Here is a 24,326-nt window from a genome sequence, read left to right on the forward strand (position 1 = left end):
GAGCGGTCCCTTTGTGAATTTTTTGTTTGGAAACCCAGAATCCGAATATAGGTTGAAGATTCCTGATTCAGAAAATGGAACGACTCCTGTGAGGCCACAGTGGTGATTCTAGCCAACTGATGGTCAACCTGCCCATGACATAAACGGCCTTCCTGGTTTTGCCATAGTCTCTCGGAGGACGAAGCTGTGGGGAGGTGGTGTGGTCTGCGGAAAGAGTGAACGCCTCAGAGATGGAGAGACCCCGAGTTCAGTCTTCATTTCCTACCGATGTGTGACCTTCACACAGTCAACCTGACAAGCCTCAGAGATGACCCGGGGGCTTATTAGGAAATGGCAGAATCTAGAGCTCCAGCCCAGTGCCTGCCATTTGTTGGACCTCAGTCAACAGGAGGACCACCCTTCCTGAGTAGAAATGCCCCGTCAGCTTGCCCGCAGTTGGCCGGATGGCTGTCGGTCTATTTAAAAACTCCCGTGAAATCGACCTGTTGGTGTCACACAAGACAGGCTTTTCGTGCAGATTCTTGATTTTGACAGGTGCTTACTAATCTTCAATCTGGGGGAAGAGTCACTGTTTTGTGAGGTCTGATTTTACTAATTTACTTGCATAGGAAGTTTGTTTAGTACAGAGAGGAATTCCTTTTTTTAGATTGACTAATGCAAGAGAAAGCCTGTAACTTCAACTTCCCCAAAATGTGTCTAAGTTGCAGTCCCTGGGGACTTCTCCTGTTTCAGTGCAGTTACAATGGAGCCTCTATGCGAACAGCATTTCTAAGGAAACGCTTTCTAAATCCTGGATTCTTCTCACTGCTAATTGTGTGCTACTCCTTTGTAAGGCAGGTGGAGGGTCAGGGCAGGGGAGAGGATGCCATGTTTTTATCAACATTATTTTGCAGATTTGTTCACCGCCTCAGAAATAATTGACTGAGAATTATCTCCTGGTACTGGCATTTTGTCAGAAAGCTAAAGGGAGCTCTTATGTGCAAGATATCCCTTCAGTTGGTGGGAATTGTTTGTTTTAAACATATATTGCAACCCTACTAGACTTGGAGATCAGCTATATCTGTTAAGCAAAAAATCAGTACCTCGGAAAATTAACAGATGAAAGATCGTGTTTAGCACGTATGTAGTAAGAACATGTAGGGTTCGGGTAAAACACAAATATTTTCTCTTTTTTAATTTCATTTATGTCTTTTGAGGGAAAGAGTGCAAGTGGGGGAGGGGCAGAGAGAGAGACTCTCAAGCAGGCTCCCTGCTGTCAGCACAGAGCCCAACTCAAGGCTTGACCTCAGGAACCGTGAGATATGCCCTGAGCCTAAATCAAATCAGATGCTTAACCGACTGAGCCACCCAGATGCCCCGAAATTCTTCTCTTTTTAAAGCAGCAATTATAACATTTACTTTCTTTAAACTATACCGAAAAACATTTAAATTTCAATTGGCAGAAATGAATATTTCATTCTACTTATAATCGCATACCTGTTAAAAATGGTCCTAAGCAGAAGCCCCTCCTCATTATTGGCCAAGGTCCTTGCAGCAATTGCCAATAAGGGCTGTCTCCAAATCCAAGAGAATATTTGAAACTTTATATCTGAGGCAAGACACAAATGGATTCTGTAAAACTATTTTTCGTGATAATGGCAAACAAGATGAAGCTATTCCTGTTCTCAAGGAGCTTAGAGTTCGGGGAAGCCCAGAGGAGGGGGGTGGAGTCGAGCACGGGTGCTGCTCAGAAATTTGAGGGTGACTCACACACTGATGGAAAAATTAACAAGGCTCAGCAGAACTGCCTGGGGTGGGCTTTGGAGAAGAGTGATCTAAGCAGCAGTATAGTAAACGAGCCTCTGAGTGATCGAAGTTATCAGCTGAGGAAAATATAGCCTAAGGAGATAAATGAATGTCATAAACTCGTTGACACACATCCTTCACACTGGTCACTCGCTTGAACATTTATTAAGCAATGACCGTGCTATGCGGAAACATGATTTTAGGCGCCTAAAATAGAATTGTAACGAGGACTGCCAGTTGTTGCCCCACTGAAGTTAACGGTCCAGAGGGGAAAAAAAAAAGCTGGAAGTGAGCAGCCCTTGCCTGGTTAAAAGAAATATGAAACACGCATAAAATGGAATATTAGGACAGTTTAAAAAATAACACAGATGATTAATATAAAAATGTCAACATATTGTTGAGTGGAGGGGAAAGAGGCTACAAAACACGTATCTGGTTGTACCTGCTTTTCAGGTGTGTGTCCCCCAATGAAAATGTAAGCCCTGTGGAGAACGGGAGGAACTTTGGACAGTTGAGTCAGTAGGAGGGCAGGAAGGACAGTGGAAGAATTTAACAGCGGTGACTTCTGAAGGATGGAACTGAAGTTTCTTTCATTTATACGCTTTTCTGTTTTGCATGAATTTTCTACATGGGTGTGTGTTATGGTCAGACAAAATAAATTTCTTTTCATAAAACTGCTTTTTAACACTTCTGTGACATAATGCAGCAACATTATCACTTATCTTCCGGTTGGCTCATCGATTCTGTCATAACTAATTCTGTCAATCGGGTCGTTGGAAAGGTTTTGTTCCATGTCAGCCGTGTGCTTGGTCCACATCAAAAAGAAATAGTCAGAAATAGGGTCCTATTTAGAAAACAGAGAGAAAAAGACCCATGAGAAGTTCTCTCTTCCTTCAAAGAGTTTATTATCTGGTGGTATACTTATCTGTCTATTTCCTTATCCATCAAAAGTAGATAGGGCTTTGGGGAGGATTAGAAATAACACCTAAAACATAGTAGGCTCTCAATAATTGTCCTTACCGTCATTCAGTGGGTTACAGAGCATACATCAGAGGTTGGAAAACATAAAACAAAACAAACAAACAAAAAACAAAAAACCCTAAAAGCTTGACAGAGGAATTAATTGCCTTGGCCAGGAGAGAGAAAGGGGAGGCATGCCAGCAGATGATAGACACAGCTATTGCCTGTGAAAGGGGAGTAGAGGCCCGGCACAGAGTGTGCAGTGGGCTGCAAGGGGTAAACAGGTGAGCATGGCCCTGGATAGCCGAGGTTAAGGTCATTATAGAGGCCCTTGAATGCCCAGCTTCATTGGAATCTATTGTTTCCCGTTTAATTTTTCCCAAGTACGGATTGACCACCTTCTGGCTAAAAGGCAGAGGCGGACAGAAACAGAAGTGAAATGTATTACCCGCTTCCAAGAAATTGATATTGCATGTTGGAAATTGTATTTTCAGGTAGAGCAAAACCTACGTTGAGAAAAATGTTCTGAAGGTGAAGGTTGAAAACAGAGTCCCAGCAGTATGATGAATTCCATTTCATATTCTCAAAGCTCTGTAAGAATTCTAGTTCCTTCCCTGGGAGAAAATTATAGTGACCCTCCCCTGCACCCACCGCTCTCTCCAGCCCTGTGATGTCTATCGGCCCTTACTGGCAATATGTGTATCTGCTTTATTTTTGAATGCTTGGTGCCTGGTGTGATCCCTGGTGTATAAATAGGCCATCAGTCATTAGTTGAATGTGTGACAACCTGAACAAAAGAACAGAGAGTGTGTGTCCTATATATTTTCTAGAGATATTTCCACAATTAATATATAACATAACATAAATGCTATATTCACGGTATATAATATTTTCTTGAATACAACCAGATTTATAACGAACAACCAAAACATGATTATCTGTTACTTTAAATATTCATGGAAAAAGAAAGGGCTGGTTTTCTAGGGAGTGAGAGTATGAGTAAGGATGAAAATTCTCCTTAGTTTTCCATTCAGGCCCCCACCCCTCCCCCTCCCGCATTGACACCCAGTGGGTGGGGCATACCAGAGCTCCCCATGCTGGAGGAAACCACAATCAGATAGAACAGTTCACACCAAAGTAATGAGGCTTAAATAATTTAGTCCTAATCTGAAGTCTTTGTCCTATAAAAGCACATTCAAAAGGAATGATTTCAGGGGGTAGGATTTCAGATCATAATACTTGGAAGAGAGGAGAGAACTTTTGAGTAAGAGAGTGCACTTGAGAGGTCCTCACTTCCCCATGAGAAGCTAACAGGCAAGTGACATGGAACCTTCCAGTAGCTCACAGAACCCTTTTTTTTTTTTTTTTTAAGTGCCGCTGTCCGCTTCTGCATACTTTTCTCTCCAGAGTCAGTAATAACTCTATGGCAAAAGAAATCGGCTTGGAAAATTTTTATCAACTTACTAACCAAGGATGTTATTCCGAGCTACACATTCCTCTACATGAAATTGAGGAGTTTTTACTATTATAAAAGTATCAGTCCATATGATGTGTTAAATTAATAAATTGAGCTCTTTTAAACTTTCAAGTTTCACTCCCCACCCTTGCATAAAAGGGTCACTTAAAAAGCCAATTACGTTCAAGTAACTCTTTAAAAGCTGTCCTGATGTGTGGTTTGCAGTTAAATGAAGATGAATTGATAGGTACAGAATGGTGATAAACTGGAGCTAATATTTATTGCAAATATTTAATTTTAAAGTAAAAATTGCTCCAGAAAAAAAAAAACTCCTAAAACATGACCTATTTAATATTACAGCTTTTGTTCCTTGTTTGTGTGTGATCAAAACAGACATATTCTGTGTAAATTAAAACTTGTAGTTAAAGGCTTTGTGAATAAATTAGTATATGATTCACTTTCCTCAAATGGCAACGAGGACTAAAGAACGTGACTGCAGCAAAGGATAAAAGGGCTCCTAGTTGGAGTATCTTTTCGTGCTTTGGGCCACAAGTTTGGGATAAAAAGAATGATTTTTATGAGAATGTGATTATTCACAGCAAGATGAGGGTTGGTGTCACTATGAAAAATTCTTCTTCAGGAGATGGTCTCAGCAGGAATGATCTAGAAGAAAGGCAACAGGAGTTACAAAGAACACTGTTGCCAGTGACAGATTGTGTTTGCAAAATGATGAGCAAACCCATTGAAAATTGAGAAACAGTTCGGCAGTAAATCAAAGGCTTATTCGTAAGAGAAGTTCTGACTCACCGTTCAAAAGGATGACACTTATGTTAGATATATGCTGTTTCCTTTTTTTAAGTTCTGAAATATTTCGTACATTAAGTCTGCCTTTAATCTTTTAATACATGAAAAATCACATGATACAATTAAAAATATGGATGATATTTTTAGGATAAAACTGTATAATGCAGTTTAACATATTATCAGACACTATTGCACAGTGCTCTTTTGTATTTGAAGGTGTGCACCCTTTTCACTGGCTCCCACACCAATTTGTAAAATACCTCATCTTCTGACATTAGCTGAATCATAAATGAAGCTTTTAATTCGGGCCTGAGCTTCTTGTGTATGATATCATGTGGTAGGGGTATTGAATGCGCGGGACATAATGAAGAATGGATCTTGCAGCATTCGATATAAAGCATTCACTGTATCCTTAACTTTTTAAAAAGTAATTATGTGTTGAAGTCATTAGACCAAGTGCCATGGATTCCATAGTTATCAATTAAAGGAACCCATTGATTGCGTGTTGAGCAATTTTAAATTAGCCCGTTTTATTTGTAAAGAGCTTATTTTCAATTCTTTCTGGCTCTCTCTTTTCTGGCCTCTCTTTTTCTCATGCTAACATTGAGAGTAAGAATAGAGAGAAATACATTTTATATAATCGTGGGGTAAAGAAGGTATTCATAGTGAGACAGAAGGAGCTGCAGAGAGAGTGAAGCTGGCATATCAGATTTATTAACACTGCACCACTCGCTAAGAAGGAACTCTTCATGTGATTCCTGATGATGACATCTTATTTTTAACGAGCACATTTGAAAAGAAATTAATATAGAAAAATATTTAAAAAAAATTTTTTTTTAACATTTATTTATTTTTGGGACAGAGAGAGACCGAGCATGAACGGGGGAGGGGCAGAGAGAGAGGGAGGCACAGAATCGGAAGCAGGCTCCAGGCTCTGGGCCATCAGCCCAGAGCCCGACGCGGGGCTTGAACTCACGGACCGCGAGATCGTGACCTGAGCTGAAGTCGGACGCTCAACCGACTGAGCCACCCAGGCGCCCCTAGAAAAATATTTTTAAATGTTCTTTTTTTATTTGTTGTTAACCATAAGCTTGAGATTCCTGTAAATTTTTATGTCGTGATCTGAAATATTTAGCATACCTTTGTACGTCTACAAATAACATTACTTGAGTGCTTCATTTTATCTTTTGCCTTAATATGCCATCTTCAGGCACTTTCAGTAAAGATTTTATTCTCTAAATAGTGTGTGAATATTTATCTAAACAGAACCAGATTGAAATAGTTAATGCCTTCTTACCTTTGTTGAAACTGCTGTAATTCACATCTTGGGTTTCAAATACAAGTACCTAGGTCTCCTAGCAAATGGAAACAGAATTCTAGTAAAATCAATGTCTCATTCTGGTAATCTCTACAAGATATTGTACCATTAAATAGATTAAAATACTGTTTTTATAAGTAAGACACAATAGTTAAAAGCAGTGTGTATCTTTACAAGTTGTGTTTTATTATCAAATCTCAAAATTGGATGTTAAAATGCCTTATTAGTTTCTGAGATTTGAAATTTGGTCTCTTCCCCCCCACCCCCCGACTGGCTGCTATTAGTTTTGTCCTCCTGTCAAAACAGATAGAGGGACATTTAGATATTGACTTTTAATATGCATTCGTGCCTATACTATGCTGAGTGCATATTCTAGAGTGAGAATTTAAAGTCGAGTTTGTCTGGATATGTTCTAATTCCTTAATGTACATTTCCCAAAATTGGCAAACCAAATGAGGCCAATTTCAAAAAAACTCCTTCTCCTGTGCCTTAGCCACAGGTAATCTGCATCCTTTTCTTCTGCAAGGCAGCGTTGTGGTGGGAAAGCGAGGGAAATGGGAGGGTCGTGAGGTGTTCCCCAGACAGGCTTGATAGGTCCAGACCACCTGCACACGCGGGACTGAGGGGCTGCGAATAGCACACCACACCCCATTTCCACATGGCCATGCTGCAGGCTCGCGTCTAGCCCTTGATGCTGGGCACAAGGGCACAGCAGCACTTAAGCTCTTTATTCTGTCGATTTAAAAGTGCAGTGCGGGCTTTGACACACCTTTAGAAAAGCACATTGCAATCATATTATTCCACATCACTAAGTTTAAATACACAGTATGCTGATTGGGCAGCCTCCTTTTTGCAGAGAGAATCGTGCAAGTAAAAACCTGGTTTTTGCAAATTTACTAACTCACGGACAAAATGCCTAACCCACAGAGACGGACGTACTCAGTGTGATTGTCCATGAATGAGAAACAGCACTCTTCACATCTCTCCCATCCGTTGGCTTATTCCTGGATCGCCCCTTCCCCCTGGACTTCTGAATCACAGAGAATCTCTAGAGATGATCCATTTAACCTCATTTTTTCCAAAGAAGTTATAAAAATGTCTAGGGAGTCAGGAGTTATTTCCAAAAACCGCTGTGGAAATCACTCCCTTAAAAGCTCTGTCGCTCGAATACTGGTCACCTTGTAATGCCCACCTGTACGCTTTAGATTTTCTGTTAGAAAGAGGGTAGCGTGGACAGATCCACAAAGGGATGGTTTTTTTCCCCTTTTTTCTGTCTAAGGTACTCCTGGTCACTTGTCAAGATAAAACTTTCAGACAGTTTGTGTGTTTGTCTCTAAAGTACTGGAGATCCTTCCGTACTCTGTACAGTTAAACATTTTCGTGTTCAGAAATAAGAGGGAAACTTCTTTCTAGTAACTTGTAGGTGTCTATGGTACCGAGCGAGTATCTATACTGTTCCGTGGGGAGGTGGGAGCAGTGGATGTAATTGCCTGATGACAGGAGGGGACAGAGGACCCAAGGATCCTTTCCTCTGCCTTGGCTAACTCCGGCTGGTCGCCATAGGCACGCCAACGCACAGGCACCATGAAAATAGCCCGTTCTCTCGTGTCTCTTTTTTCCTTTCATTTTTCCTTTGTAAAGGAAGGTATTGAAACAATTAGTTGGCAGTCTCGGGTTAGTTTTCTCACGGTAAATTTGGAAAATGGAGTGAACGTAGCCTCGGTCAGCAGAATTTGGGCTTGTACAACTCAACTTCTCCAAAGACGTGTTTGTAACATTTTTACATTGTTCCCTTTCATAATGTGCAGTCTGCCTTAGAGTCTTCTTAGAGTCTATTTATTCAAAGACTGTAGGTTTACTTGGAGTTTATGTTTCTGGTGTCAAGTTCAGAGGTATAGTGCCTCAGCAGGCCGGTTATTACATCACTGTGCTTGGCATAGATAATAAGACCCATTGTAACTGTCTTAATTTTTTTTTTATTAATTTTCCTAAGCTAACTTGAATGGTATGGTGTTTTTTTACATAATTATGGCACAAGTGAAAGGCTTGGAGGAAAAGTACAACCACTATGGTATCAAAGCAGAATAAATATTTGCAGAAAAATTCTGCCATAACTTAATATTTTGCATATGAGCCCCTGTACAAAATCTGAGTTATTCCTGGGGCTTGGTCCAAAAGAACATGTCTGTGGCCCGACCCTGGAAGGCCAGAGATGATGACGGATCAGAGAAAGGTCAGTTTGAGTTGCAGTGCCAAAAATAATGACAGAAGGGACCAAAAAGGCAGAATAACAGTGCAACCAGAGTTCTGAAAGGGAATGTGCCTTTGCCGCATGGCTGTTGAGATCGTACCCCATGTGGCTTTCTTCATACTCCCAACACCAGGACTGGTGTTTAGCTGCTTCATGTGTTGGCAGTTTTCCCCAGCCATCCATGTGAGCATTTTATAATCCAGCCCCACGAGTGCTTAGATGTCTGCGAGCTGAGGGCCAGTAGGTACTAAAGCTTGCTAATTTTATTTATCTTACTCCTCTGTGAAGCACACGGGCCATGGAACATAAAGGGAAGCCAGGCAAGGGTAAACTCTGGTCCTTTGGTTGGTGGTGTTTATCTGCAAGATGATTGTAGAAACCTTTTGTGGAGAACGGAGGTTGCAGACTAGCACCTGTGGGCTCAACCCCGTGCCTCTCTGATTGTTACCGTCTGCCTTCATTCACCTCCTCTCCCCTGGTCAGATCCTTGTTCCTGGGCCTCCAGCCTTCTAGCTGTGTCAAAGCCACACTAACACCTACACTCTCACCACCTACTCCCACCCCCTGGCAAAGGCCCAGTTGCCACAGTGGCTCTCCTTCCAAGGTGATTTCAGTCATTTGATGGCCTACTGGTGAGATGAAGGGCCGGGGTTTGTCCCGGGGGACGGAGGACTCCCGTCCGAGCTCCAGGCTGGGAGAGGGGGCCATGGTGACAGACGCTGGGCACAGTAGGAGCGGGGCAGGAGAAGGGGAGGGTAAGTGTTGGAGCCGTAGTCCCTACACTCCAAACAACCGATAGGCCACGAAGGATCCAAATGGCGGCCACCACGAGGAGTGGACAGTGGTCTGCATCGTGTGAAATTGCGGGGCATGGGAAGAGCCGGCGAGTTGGAGGTCAAAGACGTAGTGTCTCCGCGCTTACATTATATAACTTCTCTGACTCTTCATTTTTTGCGTCTGTGAAATGAGTTACGCCAATAAATACTCTTCTACCTTCACCATAAATCAGCAACACTCATTCAACTCAACAAGAAGGACGAATATTTGTGAGGGAGGGAGACCGTGTGCCCGCCCCCACGAGAACTCTACGGAATGAGAAGAAAGGACTTACTGAAGTAGGTTGTCTTTACTTTGGGGAAGGAGGAATATACTCAAGTGATACAAAGAATCAAACTAGGACATTCTGATAATCAAGTGTCAACAGATTGTGTCTCCTCTCTGTGCGTTAAGATTTCTGAAAAGGGGCAGGCCAACCTCACGTCGCTTTAGCAGTAATCCAAGTTCGGTAATTAATCGTAAAGTGTTTCTAGTGAAGGATAGTCACAATTTTGCCTGGCACTGGTCCTGGCTCTTGCTTAGAATTTGTGCTCTGTGCGTGTATATGAAAATTGGTCCAATGAAAATGTTTTTTATGTATTCCTCTACTATTGCCTTGATACGGAGCCTTTATGCACAAATGTGGCTGATTTGGACATCCCTTTGGAAAGCCATGGACAAAAGATGACTCTTTTCCCACCTCTTGATCCCTTGCCAGCTCCCATAGCGATTCTTGAATGTATGGTTTCGAGGGTAACACAAGCCATCTCCAATAGCCTTCCCTTATGGGGACCTGCTTTCTGGCTCCCCAAGAGTTTTCTTGCGTGTCTGGAACTATTTCCCAGAGAGAGGGGATAACTTGCCCAATAAGTGCCACCTCCCCCCACCCCGCCTCACCGCCACGCACAAGTAGATGTCTGACATCAACAGTCTGGGATCCCAAAGCTATGTTTTGTTCCTGTTACCCAGCTTCAGTGACTACGAACCATCTCTGGCAAGTTTGCCCTGTATCTCTTTACCTGGTGCTGTCCCTCCCCGAGCTGGGAAAACAGAATTTGAGTTTTCAGACCTCAGAAGCACTTCTGGACTAAATAGAATTCAGCCATTCAGCAGGGGGATGGAGGTTCCTTTGAATGTTCCTCAAGGCGGTTCTGCAGCATTTGCTACAACTGTAATTTATCATGTGTGTAGTTAATTAAGTTCTGTCTTTCCTGCTGAACTGTACGTGCCTTGAGGGCTGGGGCTGATGACTGGATGCTGCTTCCAAAGCCAACTCCTTGCTGTCACCTGCTAGCCCTTGTAACTCTTCCCGCCTGACCTCCTCCTTGAATGATGGGGTTTGGGGGATGATGGTGGGGTTCAGAGCTGATGGCCAAAGAAAAGAATTCTTGAAGACATCTTTAGTGCAAAAAGATGATTTTATTAAAGCACAGAGATAGGACCCGTGGGCAGGAAGAGCTGCACAGGGGTTGTGACAGGTAACTGATTATATACCTTCAGGTTGGGAGGGGGTTAGGGATAAAGTAAGTCTCTAAGGTATTTTGGAAGCAAGGTTTTCAGGACCTTAAAGGGGGTACCTATAGTTAGGAAAACATCATTTATTACTGTTTAGTAAACTTCAGTCATGAGACCCTTCAGATGTATATCAGGGGGCCATAAGCCTAGAGTGTGATTACCGACATATATCTTAGGGGAGGTGGGTAGAGATAAAGGAAATTTCCAAAGGAATTTTTAAAAAAATATTTTTAATGTTTATTTATTATTGAGAGACAGACACAGAATGTGAGCAGGGGAGGGGTAGAGAGGGGGGAGACATAGAATCTGAAGCAGGCTCCAGACTCTGAGCTGTCAGCACAGAGCGCGACACGGGGCTCGAACTCACAAACTGCAAGATCATGCCCTGAGCCAAAGTCCATCACGTAACCAACTGAGCCAGCCAGGCACCCCTCCAAAGGAATTTTTATGTGTCTAAGGAGACTCACAGGATCCAGGGGGGTCAGGATGCTGTTAAGCCAAGATTCCCTTTTGCCCGTAGCAAAGTGTCATCATCGAGGCAGCTGAGCTCCTAGAGGGAGGTCACTCTGCCTGTTTCAAGGACTTGTCACTGGGCTGTAGGCAGTAAGGGAATTTAATTTTTCATTTCCCTTTGTTTCCCACATAACCTGATTGCTTTACCCCCTTACACTTAAACCCCCTTACATCTTCATAAGGGTGATGTTAGGGCTCCGGGAGATAGACTATAGGTTTCTATAGTCTATAGAGATTAGTCTATGGGTAAGGTTGCCTTTTTCTTGCCGTTAACTAAGTTTTCTGTAAACTGAAGGAGACTCCTGTCCTGCATGACTGTGATCTCTATCAGTCAGCCATTTGCTTTTGTCCTTTCCCCTGTTCTTGGGCAGCCGGGAGTGTCTGAGGAATATCACACATATCCCGCCTGGGAGGAAGGGGTGAGGTGCTAGCTTGTACTTTGCCCTCAGCGTGCCTTATGCTCCCTCATCACTTGTGCCTTCCTCCTGCCACATCCTCCAGCACACCAGGGTTCTGCTGCCTCCGGGCCTTTGAACATGCTCTTTCCTTGGCCTGCAAGGCCATTCCGGAGACCCCACACGGCACTGCATCATTCCCTTGCCTGCTATACTTTTTCTCCTTAGCAGTTATCACCGTCTAACACATTGTACATTTTGCATATTTACTGGTTTGGGTGTCTCCCCCACTATGATGTTAGTTCCAAGACGGTACGGACTTTTGTCTGTTAAATGTTGTGTCCTTAGCATCTGGAATAGCGCTAGAACATAGTAGCCCCTTTATAAATAATAGGACACATGAATGAATAAATGACAATCTTTCTAAGCTAAGGCACCCAGTGGCCGGCTCAGATGAGTGTTGAGTGCAAAATCTACGAGAGGTCATGAGAATTGCTACCTTCTCCCCAAATGAGGCCCCCCGCGAGATACCCCAACACAACAGGGGTACCTTGGGCACCTGCAACCTCAACAGGACAGATTACTGCGTATGTGCTCAACTGGCTGAAGTGGCAGTAATGTCCCTTAGACTTGTGAATGCTGGCCACAGACTTGGATTCAGTAATGAGTCCGATGCTCTAAAACCCTGCCATATACATTTTGGAAGTTTCTTTCAAAAAGTACATTTTTTTTTTAGCACATCCAGTCTTTTTGGGGTAAAAACTTTTCCCATGGAATTCTTTATGCTCAGCACTCTGTGTATTAAGCAGTAAACTAGGGTTCTTAGGAATATATCTTGGTACCCGGAAATAATGGGAAGCTTCCTTTCTTGTTTTCTGTGTCTATAGATCCTTCCAGGGGGCTTTTAATGTTGTGGTGGTGTTTCGGTAGGTCCAGAACCCCTGCTCCCCTCCTTCACATAACTAATTTTCTGAGTTTGAAACAAATTTAGAAACTAAAAAACAACTAAGTCCAGAACGGAAAAAAGAAAAGCTAAAATTAGGCTCTTAAGCAAAAAGCTAGATGGCTTCCAGAAAGTGGGGGGAGGGGAGTCTCATCGTAATGGGGGAGGGGAAGAAGAATTTCAGACGTTGGAATGGGGGGCGCTGCAGTTTCTGATTTGAGAGTGGATGCACTTAGAAAGCTTCACACATTCCACGTATATTAAGATATTTCCGTATTTTTATATTCTCCATTCTTTGAGAAATTAAAATTTGTAATAGGTAAGCATCAAGATAGTAATAGCAATAGCACAATTTTTCATCAAAATAAAAACATACAGAGCATATTTCCCCAAATATTTCTACAATTATGTAGAAGCTCATACAAAGACTGACAGATATTTACCTGTACGTCTTATATATATACCTTATCGATACAAAGTTCGTGCAGTAAGGTATTTTTCTGTTGTTAAGTGAAATGAACAATTCGCAAAACATATTTTACAGGGACTTGTTAATGATTTCTTTCTCTTCCTGGGGGTGCTAATGAGGCCCTTTAAAAAAAAAAATGCTCCCGATGTTTGCCTCTGTTTCCATTAACATCATTCTACAAAAAACCCTCCTGATAAAGAATGAAGATTTCCTTGTTGCCACCACACTGGAGTTGATCCGATCTCTGTGAAGCGAGTTTAGTGGCTGCAGGTAGAAGCTTGGAGCTGTTGACACTCAGTTAGAGCTAACCAAGATACTGAACAGCAGTTCAGATGAGGGCCTCAGCCCTGGGAACAAAAAGACCTGGATAAAGCTGGAGGAAGAAAACAAATACAGGATGTGGGGGGACAATAGCCACAGTGGAGTCATTAACAGTCATTGGAAGATAACTGACTTCTCCATGGTCATGGAGATTTACAACTGCTTGCACTTAAGAAAAGCCTCTTAACGCCCTGCCTTTGGAAGGAATTCCTCCCGCCCCTAGAGTTAACTAACTTTAAGTCCGCTTTGATTCCTTGAATTAAATCCTTTATAAGGTGGCCTTTTCCCTTGTACTCACTCACCTTCAACCTCCTGACTTCTCCCCAAAGAGAAAAATCCTCCACCGTGGCGTTCAGGCTTTGGGGTTTTTCTGGTTTTGTTTTGTTTTTGTTTTTGTTTTTGTTTTGGGTGGGGGGGGGTACAGTTTTTGGTTTTGCTTTTTTTGTTTGTTTTGTACACTCACCGTGCACCCTAAAAGAGTTGTTTACCAACAACACAGAAAACATGTATTTCTGGCTAGATAAATGGCAGAAATGTCTACTCGTGATTTCGTCACTCTTTAAACCCGGGATGAGTACAGGGTTGAAAAAACACTACTATCATTTATCTTCTGAAATATGATCGAATTAATAACTCTGAGGAGTCCCCAAACATGTATTCCAGGAATGACCTGTTTTTTTAATGTTAAATTCACAGTCCACATGTGAGGCCTCCTGGACTTGCTTTTCCTCTTTCTTATCTGAGGTTATGGACCTCGGGAGAGCAGAGGGGGGTTACAAGGTCAAAGTCTTTTCCTCCTTGGAACTTGCTGCTTGCTGGGAGAGGGTTGCCTGGAAAATAGATGCTTTGGAGAAGGGGTTGGGGGGTCACGATTTTAATTCTGTTAAGCAACAGCTGGTTTGAGTTTCTTTCCACTTCTATCTCCTGCCCCCTTCCTCACAAATCCGTGGAGAGAAAAGAATTTGTTCAGAAGGGACCCGCAACATGAAAATACACCTTGTCTTACTGTGGCACTTGATGTATGTCATCATTGTTCCAAACTGAATGTCAAGCACTGTAGGGACAGGCTAGATTTTATCAAGTTAAATAGGAAATACAACCAGAGCTTTAATCAGAAGAACCTTTTAAAATACAGGATACATGCCTGGAGATCTTTTAATAATATTTTTAAACTAACACTTTTAATGACAAGAAGTATAATAAAGGCCTCTGGGGTATTTGGAGCCTGACTGCAAAGAATCGTAACTGAAATATTAAAGCATTGCCCGCTGTGGGTGACTTGTTTCTGGAGGGGAGACCTTGTTGTCGGCCTCCAAATTCGTACGCCTTCCTTTGGCAACAAATGTTTATTGAGTGTCTGCTTTTCACTGGACTGTGCTAGGGACTGGGGATGTAGCCATAAGATGTAGGGGTTCGTGGATGCAGACAGGTGCATGAACATCAACTCAGTCTAGTGGAGCTTCAGCTCAAAATCACAGCCTCCTATTCTAAACAGTTGACACGCGGTTTGGGCTTTAAACATCAGGTCTGTTCAAATAACATTATTCTATAATAAATTAATAAATCCAACACTTATATAATAATAAAACAGTAAAAAAAAACATGCAAACTACCACATGGTTTGATTGTTTTTATTTGGGTTTTTAAGTCTCCCATGCTTTCTTCCTCCTACGCACACACGCATGCACACACACACACACACAGAATAAAACTCACATCTCTCAAATCAATGGTAAACCAGTACCAGATTTTTTCGTCTGGGCTCCTCAGTGCACTGGCCTCAGGCTCTGTTGGTGTGTGGCTCAACAGCAATCAGAGGTCATAATTTCATTGGCAGTTAGCATCAGGTTTAATTTTTCTAGCATGTTACATTTACCGACATGTCTGGTTTCAGTTATGCTCAGGCACTGACTGAATCAGCTTTGAGCAGCATGATGTCTTCAGGTACCGGAGGTTTATGGAACACACATGCTAATTGTTTTCAATCCCTTTCCTCTCTAAACACAAGAATATATTTTCTGAAGCTGAATAACAGTAGTCCTTAATGGCATTGCTCATTTTTTTATGTCAAGAGGGGGCCTGGAGTAGGTAAAAATATCAGCTTTTCACAAGACTGACACCTACTGATTGACATTGTTGAGAGACGGACCAATTAAAGTTGTGGGGTCTTTTTAAACAGCTGTGTGTGGTTTTGCAAAAAAAAAAAAAAAAAAGGTGCTTCTCGAAAATGAACACGTATCATTTTTAATTGCATTTTAGGAATGTGACCAAGTTCATATAGATGATGTGTCTTCAGATGATAATGGGCAAGACCTGAGGTGAGCATGTTGAAATGTGAAGTGATTTTCTCCATTTTACAGTTTAATTGCTAGGCTAATTAAGATGAACTTTCTGTCTGGTTAACTTTGGGCTTTTCTTGCATCTAAATAGCACATATAACTTTGGAACAGATGGCTTTCCTGCTGCAGCAACCAGTGCTAACTTGTGCTTGGCAACTGGTGTGCGGGGTGGTGTAGACTGGATGAGAAAGTTGGCTTTCCGCTACAGACGAGTAAAAGAGATCTACAATACCTACAAAAATAATGTTGGAGGCAAGTAGCTATCACCAATATCTTACTGGATTATTAAGCTAGTCTGGCTAAAATTCTCAAAGTACAACTCACTTTCACATCACACTTTTTGGGATGTAATAGCTTTTTTGGAGCAGTTTCATCTAACCCGGTGATTATTGTGCTGTGATTTAGTGACAGGAATATTATCCTTCAATGGGGTAGATGTTTGTGTTAGTTCTCATCTTTTGATTGTGCTTCAGAATGACGTTATACATACAAGGGAATATGTTGACTTAATGAAAAGTTTAGGGGTGGTGGTGTTTTGCAGCATGGCTAAATCTACATGCTCTAAAGACGACATCCGGAATCTCTTGCCTGTTCTTTCCTTAGGAGTTATTCTAGGTCAGTCCCTCCCAAAAGGTGGCATAGGTGACCACTGATAGATCCACGTTTCCATTCTATGAGCTTAGCACCTCTGTTGGGTGGAAATAGATCTTTCCCAATAGATACGGCAAAGGTTCCCAGACTCACTTGCACTGGCCAAGCCGTGGTCATACACCTACCCTGGGAGCCAGAGGGGGGGTTGGCTCTGCCCAAACTCCATGGTTAGAGGAATGGTGTGAGCAGACTCCTCAAAAAGAGATGACTTCTATAACCAGGGCAATGCAAGCTAGAAATGCAAAATCAGTAGGTGTTCCCTACAGTGCTAAACAAGTAGGTGTCGAGTGGAGGCTCATGTGTGAAAAATTACTTCACATACCACAAAGCCTCAAGAAGATATTAGGAGTTGTATTAAATGTTGATTACTTATAATGCTGAACAGGAACTTTGGTAAGGAGGGAATTCGTGTGCTTTTAAATCCACAGGTCTGCTTGGTCCCACCAAGAGGGAAGCCTGGCTGCAGCTGAGGGCTGAGATTGAAGCCCTGACGGACTCCTGGTTGACACTGGCCCTGAAAGCACTCACGCTCATTCACTCCCGGTAGGCTGCTGTCCCCAAGTCACCCCGTGGTGCTGTTGCTGGAAAACAGCCTTTGCTCTTGTTTGTCCATTTTGGAAATTCATTTTCAACAGTCTTTTTTTTTTCTTCCTTTCTTTTTTTTTCTTTTCTTTTTTTTTTTTTTTTACTTTCTGTTCTCATAGGACGAATTGTGTGAATATTTTAGTAACAACTACTCAGCTTATCCCAGCATTGGCGAAAGTCCTGCTATATGGATTAGGAATTGTATTTCCAATAGAAAATATTTACAGTGCAACAAAAATAGGTGAGCTGCTTTTGTTTTGTTTTACAATCAACTCTTCTCCTTCAGGCTAGCAAAAATGAAAGGCAATATTTGAGACTTTTTCATAGTACTAGATGTCAAAAAACCAGAAGAATTTAATTTTATTATGTCAGAACTGGCATTAGACATCAAGAGAAAGAAAAGCCATAACTCATGCAGCTTCATTCAAGACATTTTACTTTACTGACTAACATTAAGACCTATGCCTTTTACACCTGGGTGGCTCAGTGTTAGGCATCCGACTTTGGCTCGGGCCATGATCTTGTGGTTCATGAGTTCGAGTCCCGCATCTGGCTCTGTGCTGACCGCTCAGAGCCTGGAGCTTGCTTTGCATTCTGTGTCTCTGTCTCTTTCTGCCCCTCCCCCACTCATGCTCTCTCTTTTTCTGTCTCTCTCAAAAATAAGCATTTAAAAAGACCTACACCTTTTATCTATAGTCAATTTAGCATCAATTCTAGATTATTATCTTATTTTTCTTTTTAGCTGACATCAACAAAAATATCTAATATGCTAAAACAAATAGTAGTATAGAGATGCACAAAGTAGAAATGAAACAACTCTAATAATAGCTTTCTTTAAACTGTTATCACTAGAACTATTTTTTTTTGCTTTATTTTAATTCAACATGTATAAGCAGTTGGGTTCCCATTTTTGTCATGGGGATACTGAAAAAAAAAATTAAGTTCTTGAAAGAAGGAATCATAATTGGGAAAGAAGAGTAATGTGACATTTCATGAGAATAGAAACCAAAGCAGAATAAAAGTGAGATAAAAAGAAGACATGACTTCTGTTCTTACAGAATTCACCATCTAGCAGGGGAAGCAGACATCTAAATAACTGTAATAGGACAAAGCGGTATGTAAATGAGCCTTGATCACATATTTAGTAGATGCCCAGAGCTGTTCTAAGCATTTTCCATATTAAAATCAAACTTTGCAACCTTTCCATTTTACAAATGAGGAAACTAAATCTCAGAGACTTAATTGTCCAAGTTGATAGCCAATAAAGACAAGAGTCAAACTAGTCTGATTCCAGGGTCCAGACTCCTTTCCATACCCTACGGAGTTCAACCACTAAATGCCTGAATTTCCACTTGAATGAAGAAACATTTACTCCCACCCAAGAGGAGGAAGAGGGCAAGTGTCCATGAAAATTAAAAGGAAGAAATGGCATTTGAGCTGGATATAGAAGGCTAACTAAGAGTTTTGTAGGCAGATGTGCTAGTGAGACGAAATAGAGACATTGAAGTGTGTTCCCTGCTGAGGGACTGGTCCAGTAGTCGTGGGTCCTGGGAAGCTGATTCTGGAAACGTAGACTTAGGTCTAGTCCTAGGTGGCCTTGTTTACCACCCTAATGAGATGTTATTTTAGTGAGTTCTGGGATGGAGGATGAGGATCCTAGTAGGTGGGAAGAAAGTTTTTGTGGCTGCTCAACTGTATCTAAAGAAAAAAGAGTAAAAATGGAATCTCATTTTCCATCTGACTACACTTTTATACTTCCTGTACTTTTCCTTACTAGCATTTACTAAATTATTGTTAAAGAATTACTTTTATAATTGTTCATAGTTGGATCTTTCCTATAAGAGTGTAGTATCTTGATAACTAAACCTGTTGCTCACCAGTGTAGCTATGGTGCCCAGCACATAGTAGGTACTCAATAAATGCTTGTTGAACAAAATGAATAATAAACAGTTGTTTATTCTGAAGAAGGCTGACACAGAGGTTTCTTTTAAACACCCAGGTCAGTAATGACACTGTTAACTGATAGGGGGAAATCAGGTTTGATAGTCAAGATTATGAAGAGCCTGTGGGATATTCAGATAGCCTTGTCAAATGGAAATAGCTGGAGGTGGAGAATGACTGATGCCTCCTGCTAGAAAATACTTATAAAGAAAAAGGAATGTACCAAATAGAATTCCTCCGTAGCCCAGTGTAACCAAAATGTTTGATTGTTTGCATGTCCATAAAAATAACAGTTTACATTAAGTCAGGTGTTTATGTTCTCCATAACAATGAAGAGGAATCATACCGTGTTTTGTAAACAGTGGTCCATGGTAAACGTTTACCAGCACAGGAAAGAAGGATTTCCAAAGAAGCCTATAGAACAGAAGGGATAGTACTTAACTTCCCACAAGGAAAGAACAAGTAGTTTATTACCTGTCATGCACATTGAACTCCATTCCCAAATAATTTAAATAATTTGAAAATATTAGGATGACAGAAAATTATAATAGCAAGTACATATTAAGTATTTTTAAATGGGCATTTTGTTTATGATCTTGAACTTTAATTTTTATCAATACAAAATAAAAAATTAGAATTAAAAAGTGGTGGCAGAAATTACCTCAACCTTAGAGGTAGAATTGCTTTCCTGGGGTATTTTTAACAAGCAAAGTAGAGATTGAAACTCTTGTAGTTTTGCTAATTTTGCCATCAAAAGAGATACAATTTGGGAGTCAATGCAGAAAACCCAGGAGTTTTCCTTGTAGGCAAATGGCAGTCATTGGAGGAGAGGACTGGTATCTCATTTTAGCAGAGCTGTGACATTCTTTCAGACAAAATGGATTCATCAAAATAAGAAACTCCATGTAGGAGCTCCAGTTAACTTCTAAAAGTCAGCTTCGGTTTCTTAGTCTTTATTATGGAAGACGTCGATATGACCCAGAATTCACAGCGAGGCCTAGAGGAGACAGGGTACAGGCGAGAAATTTTTTTGTCCGATACAGCTTTACCTTGAAATAACATTGAGTTTAATTACCTTCCTTTTCCCATGAAAAGGAAACTTGGCAAAAACACATAAACATTTCCCTCTAAGGAGGAAAAAAGTTTCATGACATCTAAGTTTTGGGTTGTATATTTTTGCAGTGAAAGCTACACTTTGTATTTGTTTCTCAAAGTGATTTAATATTTCACAGTTTAGTGGGCAACCAAAGAAGCATTGAAATTACATCCTTTGAATAAAGCTGGCCCGATTTCGTTCTGTCAGATGCAAACCAGAGATTTTAGTGCAAAATACAAATATAAAGCAGACATTTGTTTAAGCAAACAAGCAATTTGTTCGTGAGTATATCTGATCCTTATTTGAAAGAGATGCGGGCCTGCTCAGCCATTTACATTTGAAAACTATAAACTGTCCCATTGTCCATGAAAATGACCTTATTGGCAGCCTGGGACTTGGAACACCAGTTTCTTCTCTAAGCAGCAACAATGGATGCATTAACTGCAAGGATGTGCCTTCAGAGAGCCCAAATGAAGTCTTGACATGGGAAAGATAATAGATAGATAAAGGTATTCTGTTACCTTTATCCCACTTTTCTTCCAGGAAAGTGCTTTATTGGACATTAGATGCCTGGGTAGGGTGGGCATGATCTCTGTAGTGCCCCAAATTACCTGACATTTGTTTCAGAAACAGTTTTACCAGAATATTTCAAGTAAACACATTAGGCTTGGCGAGGGGAGGATGGAGTTGGGAATCCCAACTTGAAAATGAAGGAACAAATGAATTCCACTGTTTGATTTCTCTTACTATAACAAAACCAGTCTCAGGGTGGTAGTTGTTTTTTGTTGTTGTTGTTTTCTTGGTTTTTTTTCTTTTTTTTCATCCTTCTCAATAGACGTTGGATCAGACATTATTTTCAGAGTTTAGTATGTCATGAAACATTTTTTAAATCCAGTTCGAATATGTTGCCAGAATCAAATGCCTTTGTCAAGTCTTGGCTCATAGGAAAAAAAGTACTGCTGTAAAACAGTATTTTCTCCCAAATATACCGTGATCGACTAGACCCTACTTTTTAATAAATGAGTTCTTAAAAAAAATATCAAAAATTGACCATTTCCAAAGGACAGAACACCACATGGATAATTTACGGTTTCTGGTTTACTGTGCTGTTCCCCATTCTACCCAAATGGCATCCAAAAGCACTCTTTTCCCGTTTGTGCAAGTAGGACAGAGTGGAATCAGGGGCATAAAGGAAGGTTTTGTGTAAAAAGTTCAAGCACTATCGTGCTGAGTTACCCCAACTTTCCATTTTTTATAATCTATTTTTGTTCATCAGGCAAGGAAAGCTGTTTTGAGAGGATAATTCAAAGGTTTGGAAGAAAAGTGGTGTACGTTGTTATAGGAGATGGTGTGGAAGAAGAACAAGGGGCAAAAAAGGTGAGTGTTCATCGATGGGGTTTTTACACCATTTAATTTTTTAGTCCTCAAACTGCTCATTCCTGGATCACTTAAACACGTTCAGTGTCTCTGAAACAAATTACAAATGTGTTCAGAACTGTAAGCAGTGAAAAAGGACAGTAGAATTAAATAAGTATGATCTTTTTGAAGAGTGCCCTGTACAAACTCAAAGGTCATGGATGGTTGGTCTTCATAGAACATAGACTTTTAAGCAGAAAGGAAGGTTTAGTGCTGTAGCCGCCACCCGAGATGACACACTTGTGGTGTCCATGTGAGCATATCCCGTTTGGCCGTGGTGGCAGACATTGCCAAGTGATTAAAATCTGCCTGAGCCTGGATCCAGCCTAAGAACCTTCCAGATATTACTTCAGAAAGCCTCTACCGGTTAGTCGGAGCTGGCTTGCCAAACCATTTGCTGTCCTAGAGTACAGTGTCTTCCTTTTTTCACAAGGTGAGCACCTCACCTCCATTGGGGCACTTGGAGAAGAGGAGAGGGGTGGGTCCAACTGTGGGTCCCTCGACTCCCGGTTTGTGCATCATACGTCTTTCTATCCTTCTGCATCCCTGCAAGTGTAATTCTGCCGTTTCTCTTAGCAAAAGCTTTCTCGTTAATGTCTTTCATTGCATTTCAAAGAGAGCAGAGGAAGGGGGGACCACATTTCTTCACTCAGGGACCACTCAGGGTCTTTAGTCTAGTACAGCCCACCTGTGCAATCTTCCTCACCCCAGCACTTGACATTGCGGCCCCTTCAGCCATGCCTAGCTCTTCCTCCGGGCTTTTGCCTCTGCTTGGAATGATCTTTTCCCCAGTGCCCTACTATTGCTGTCTTAATCGTTTTTCAAAATCCAGTTCGTGTACCACCATTTCTATTCCCCTTGTTTGTAAGAGCTTAATTATAATAGTTCTCACTCACACTGTAATTGGAAAAGCTGTTGTAAATAGCTTGGATTCTAGAGCAGACAGCCTGCCTTTGAGTTACAGCTCCACTGCTTACCAGTTTTCTGACTTTGAGAATTATGTACCCCTCCTCTTTTTCTTTCCTTTTCTATAAATGGCAATCATAACAGCATCTAGCTCCTTTGGCTGTTTTAAGGATTAGATTTAGTTAAGACGTGAAAGCCGTAAGACAGCCTGATACGTATAAAGTGTGCAACAGAAGGTAGCATTGTTAGTAAGTAGTTATGGATATGCCTGTTGCAGCAGTAAAATGGGAGCTCAAGAGGTAGGGATCTTATTCTGCTTAGCCTGTTGCTTGAGAATTTGTCTTCAAAACTTTTTTTACAACTCTCTACATCTTGACGCATAGTCTCTAAATATTTTTTTAATTGAAGAGATTTAAATTAAATTGAAGAATATATTTAATTAAGTATTTTACGAGGTTAACCAATGCAACTGTTTCCCCTTCCTTTCCCCCACACACTCACTGATAGACATCACTACATAATTCCACAACGGATGCAACAATTCATCTCTTCTGAAGTATTCCAGTATGCAGTGGAAGCGATGCAGAAAGTCACCAGCATATAGACGCAGCATTCAGCATGACGCATGGCCAGCCTTCTTATAGAGTCTGAAGATGATTTAATTCACCTTCAGTGCCTCTGAATTCTAACAAAACCGTAGAAAGTGACCCGAATTCTGTAAATGATGGCTTATTTCAGTTATACCCATTGATGCACAGTTGTGTGCCCAGGATTACGCACCCCCTGAGTGGGATTGGTGCGGATGGAAACCCACACACAATTCAGATCCAATAGAGGTTTGCCGAGCTGCACGTGCAATGTAACGGCTCGTTCTGACATTCCAGGTTCACCGGTGGGCAACCACCATGATGGTTACGTACATCTGTCGGCCCTTCAAGGCTATTTTCATAAAAGGAAATTTTCCCCAGACTAAATTAGAATACCCCAGACTCAACCCTGGAGAGTTAAAGAGAGGTTTGATGGGAATCCAGACTTCAGGTCTTTTCAGCAAAGCCTCTGGAATCCCCACGCCGTTCCTAGACAGGACCTCCTCGTGGCTAGTGGGATAGTCAGGAGTGTCAAAGTGGAGAGCAGCGTTTCATGGCCCCGCGGCCCAGGGCCAAAGATGTGAATCTGCACCCCACCCCCCCCCCAAGACTGGTCCTTCTTCCTCTACCAGTCACCAAAAAGTTTTAATTTTAAGAGAAGGTTGCCAAAACATGGCTTGCTAGCTTGTGGTAGACCGAAAGATGCTTGTAAAAGTGGTGACTTAGAGCACCGTGGAATCCCGTGGGTCCTAGCAAGGCTTCTTGGGGTGAGTCCCTTGCTAAACCTTTCAGAGTAGCATGTTTCTTAGATGTTCATCACGGGTGAGCATAACGTGGAAAAAGTAAAGGAATTCTCGGTTTAATGTTACAACTGGAGGTAATACAGTAATAGGGCTAAGAGTATTTGTTCTCTCTGCAGAACAGTTAAAACTGTTTCCACTGTTTATCTTTGAACGTGTTGTTATTTTTACTTGGGACAAACACACCTGTGCCGAAAAGAATTAGGCAGCTGCCCATGAAGAACAGGCTCTTTGAATTTTTTGACTGTGAATGAATATTCTTAGCTTCAGTTTTCTGTTTTGATTCTGTGGGATGAGTGTAATGTGGTAACGGTCCAGTACTATCTGTTGTGAACAAACTCTTGGCACCTTGAGACCCGCCAGTGTGGGAATTCTAACAAAACCATGACCATGAGTTACAAGACTGTTTGTGTGTATATGTACAAGGCACGGATTTTTCAGCAGGTTCAGATTCCTGAT

General features: G+C 41.5%; 1 protein-coding gene across 14 annotated transcripts in view; it reads left to right on the forward strand.

Moving 5' to 3' along the window:
- The window catches only part of EYA1 (EYA transcriptional coactivator and phosphatase 1), a 349,308-nt gene that overhangs the window by 307,233 nt on the left and 17,749 nt on the right, over window positions 1-24,326 (forward strand). For all 14 annotated transcript variants that reach the window (XM_053208728.1, XM_053208730.1, XM_053208729.1 and 11 more), the window contains 5 exons: window positions 15,806-15,864; window positions 15,977-16,137; window positions 16,965-17,079; window positions 17,241-17,362; window positions 21,435-21,535. In XM_053208728.1, the coding sequence (XP_053064703.1) occupies window positions 15,806-15,864; window positions 15,977-16,137; window positions 16,965-17,079; window positions 17,241-17,362; window positions 21,435-21,535 (558 nt within the window). The remainder of the gene's footprint in view (window positions 1-15,805; window positions 15,865-15,976; window positions 16,138-16,964; window positions 17,080-17,240; window positions 17,363-21,434; window positions 21,536-24,326) is intronic.

The sequence above is a fragment of the Acinonyx jubatus genome, chromosome F2, assembly GCF_027475565.1.
Source record: "Acinonyx jubatus isolate Ajub_Pintada_27869175 chromosome F2, VMU_Ajub_asm_v1.0, whole genome shotgun sequence".
Classification (NCBI taxonomy): domain Eukaryota; kingdom Metazoa; phylum Chordata; class Mammalia; order Carnivora; family Felidae; genus Acinonyx; species Acinonyx jubatus.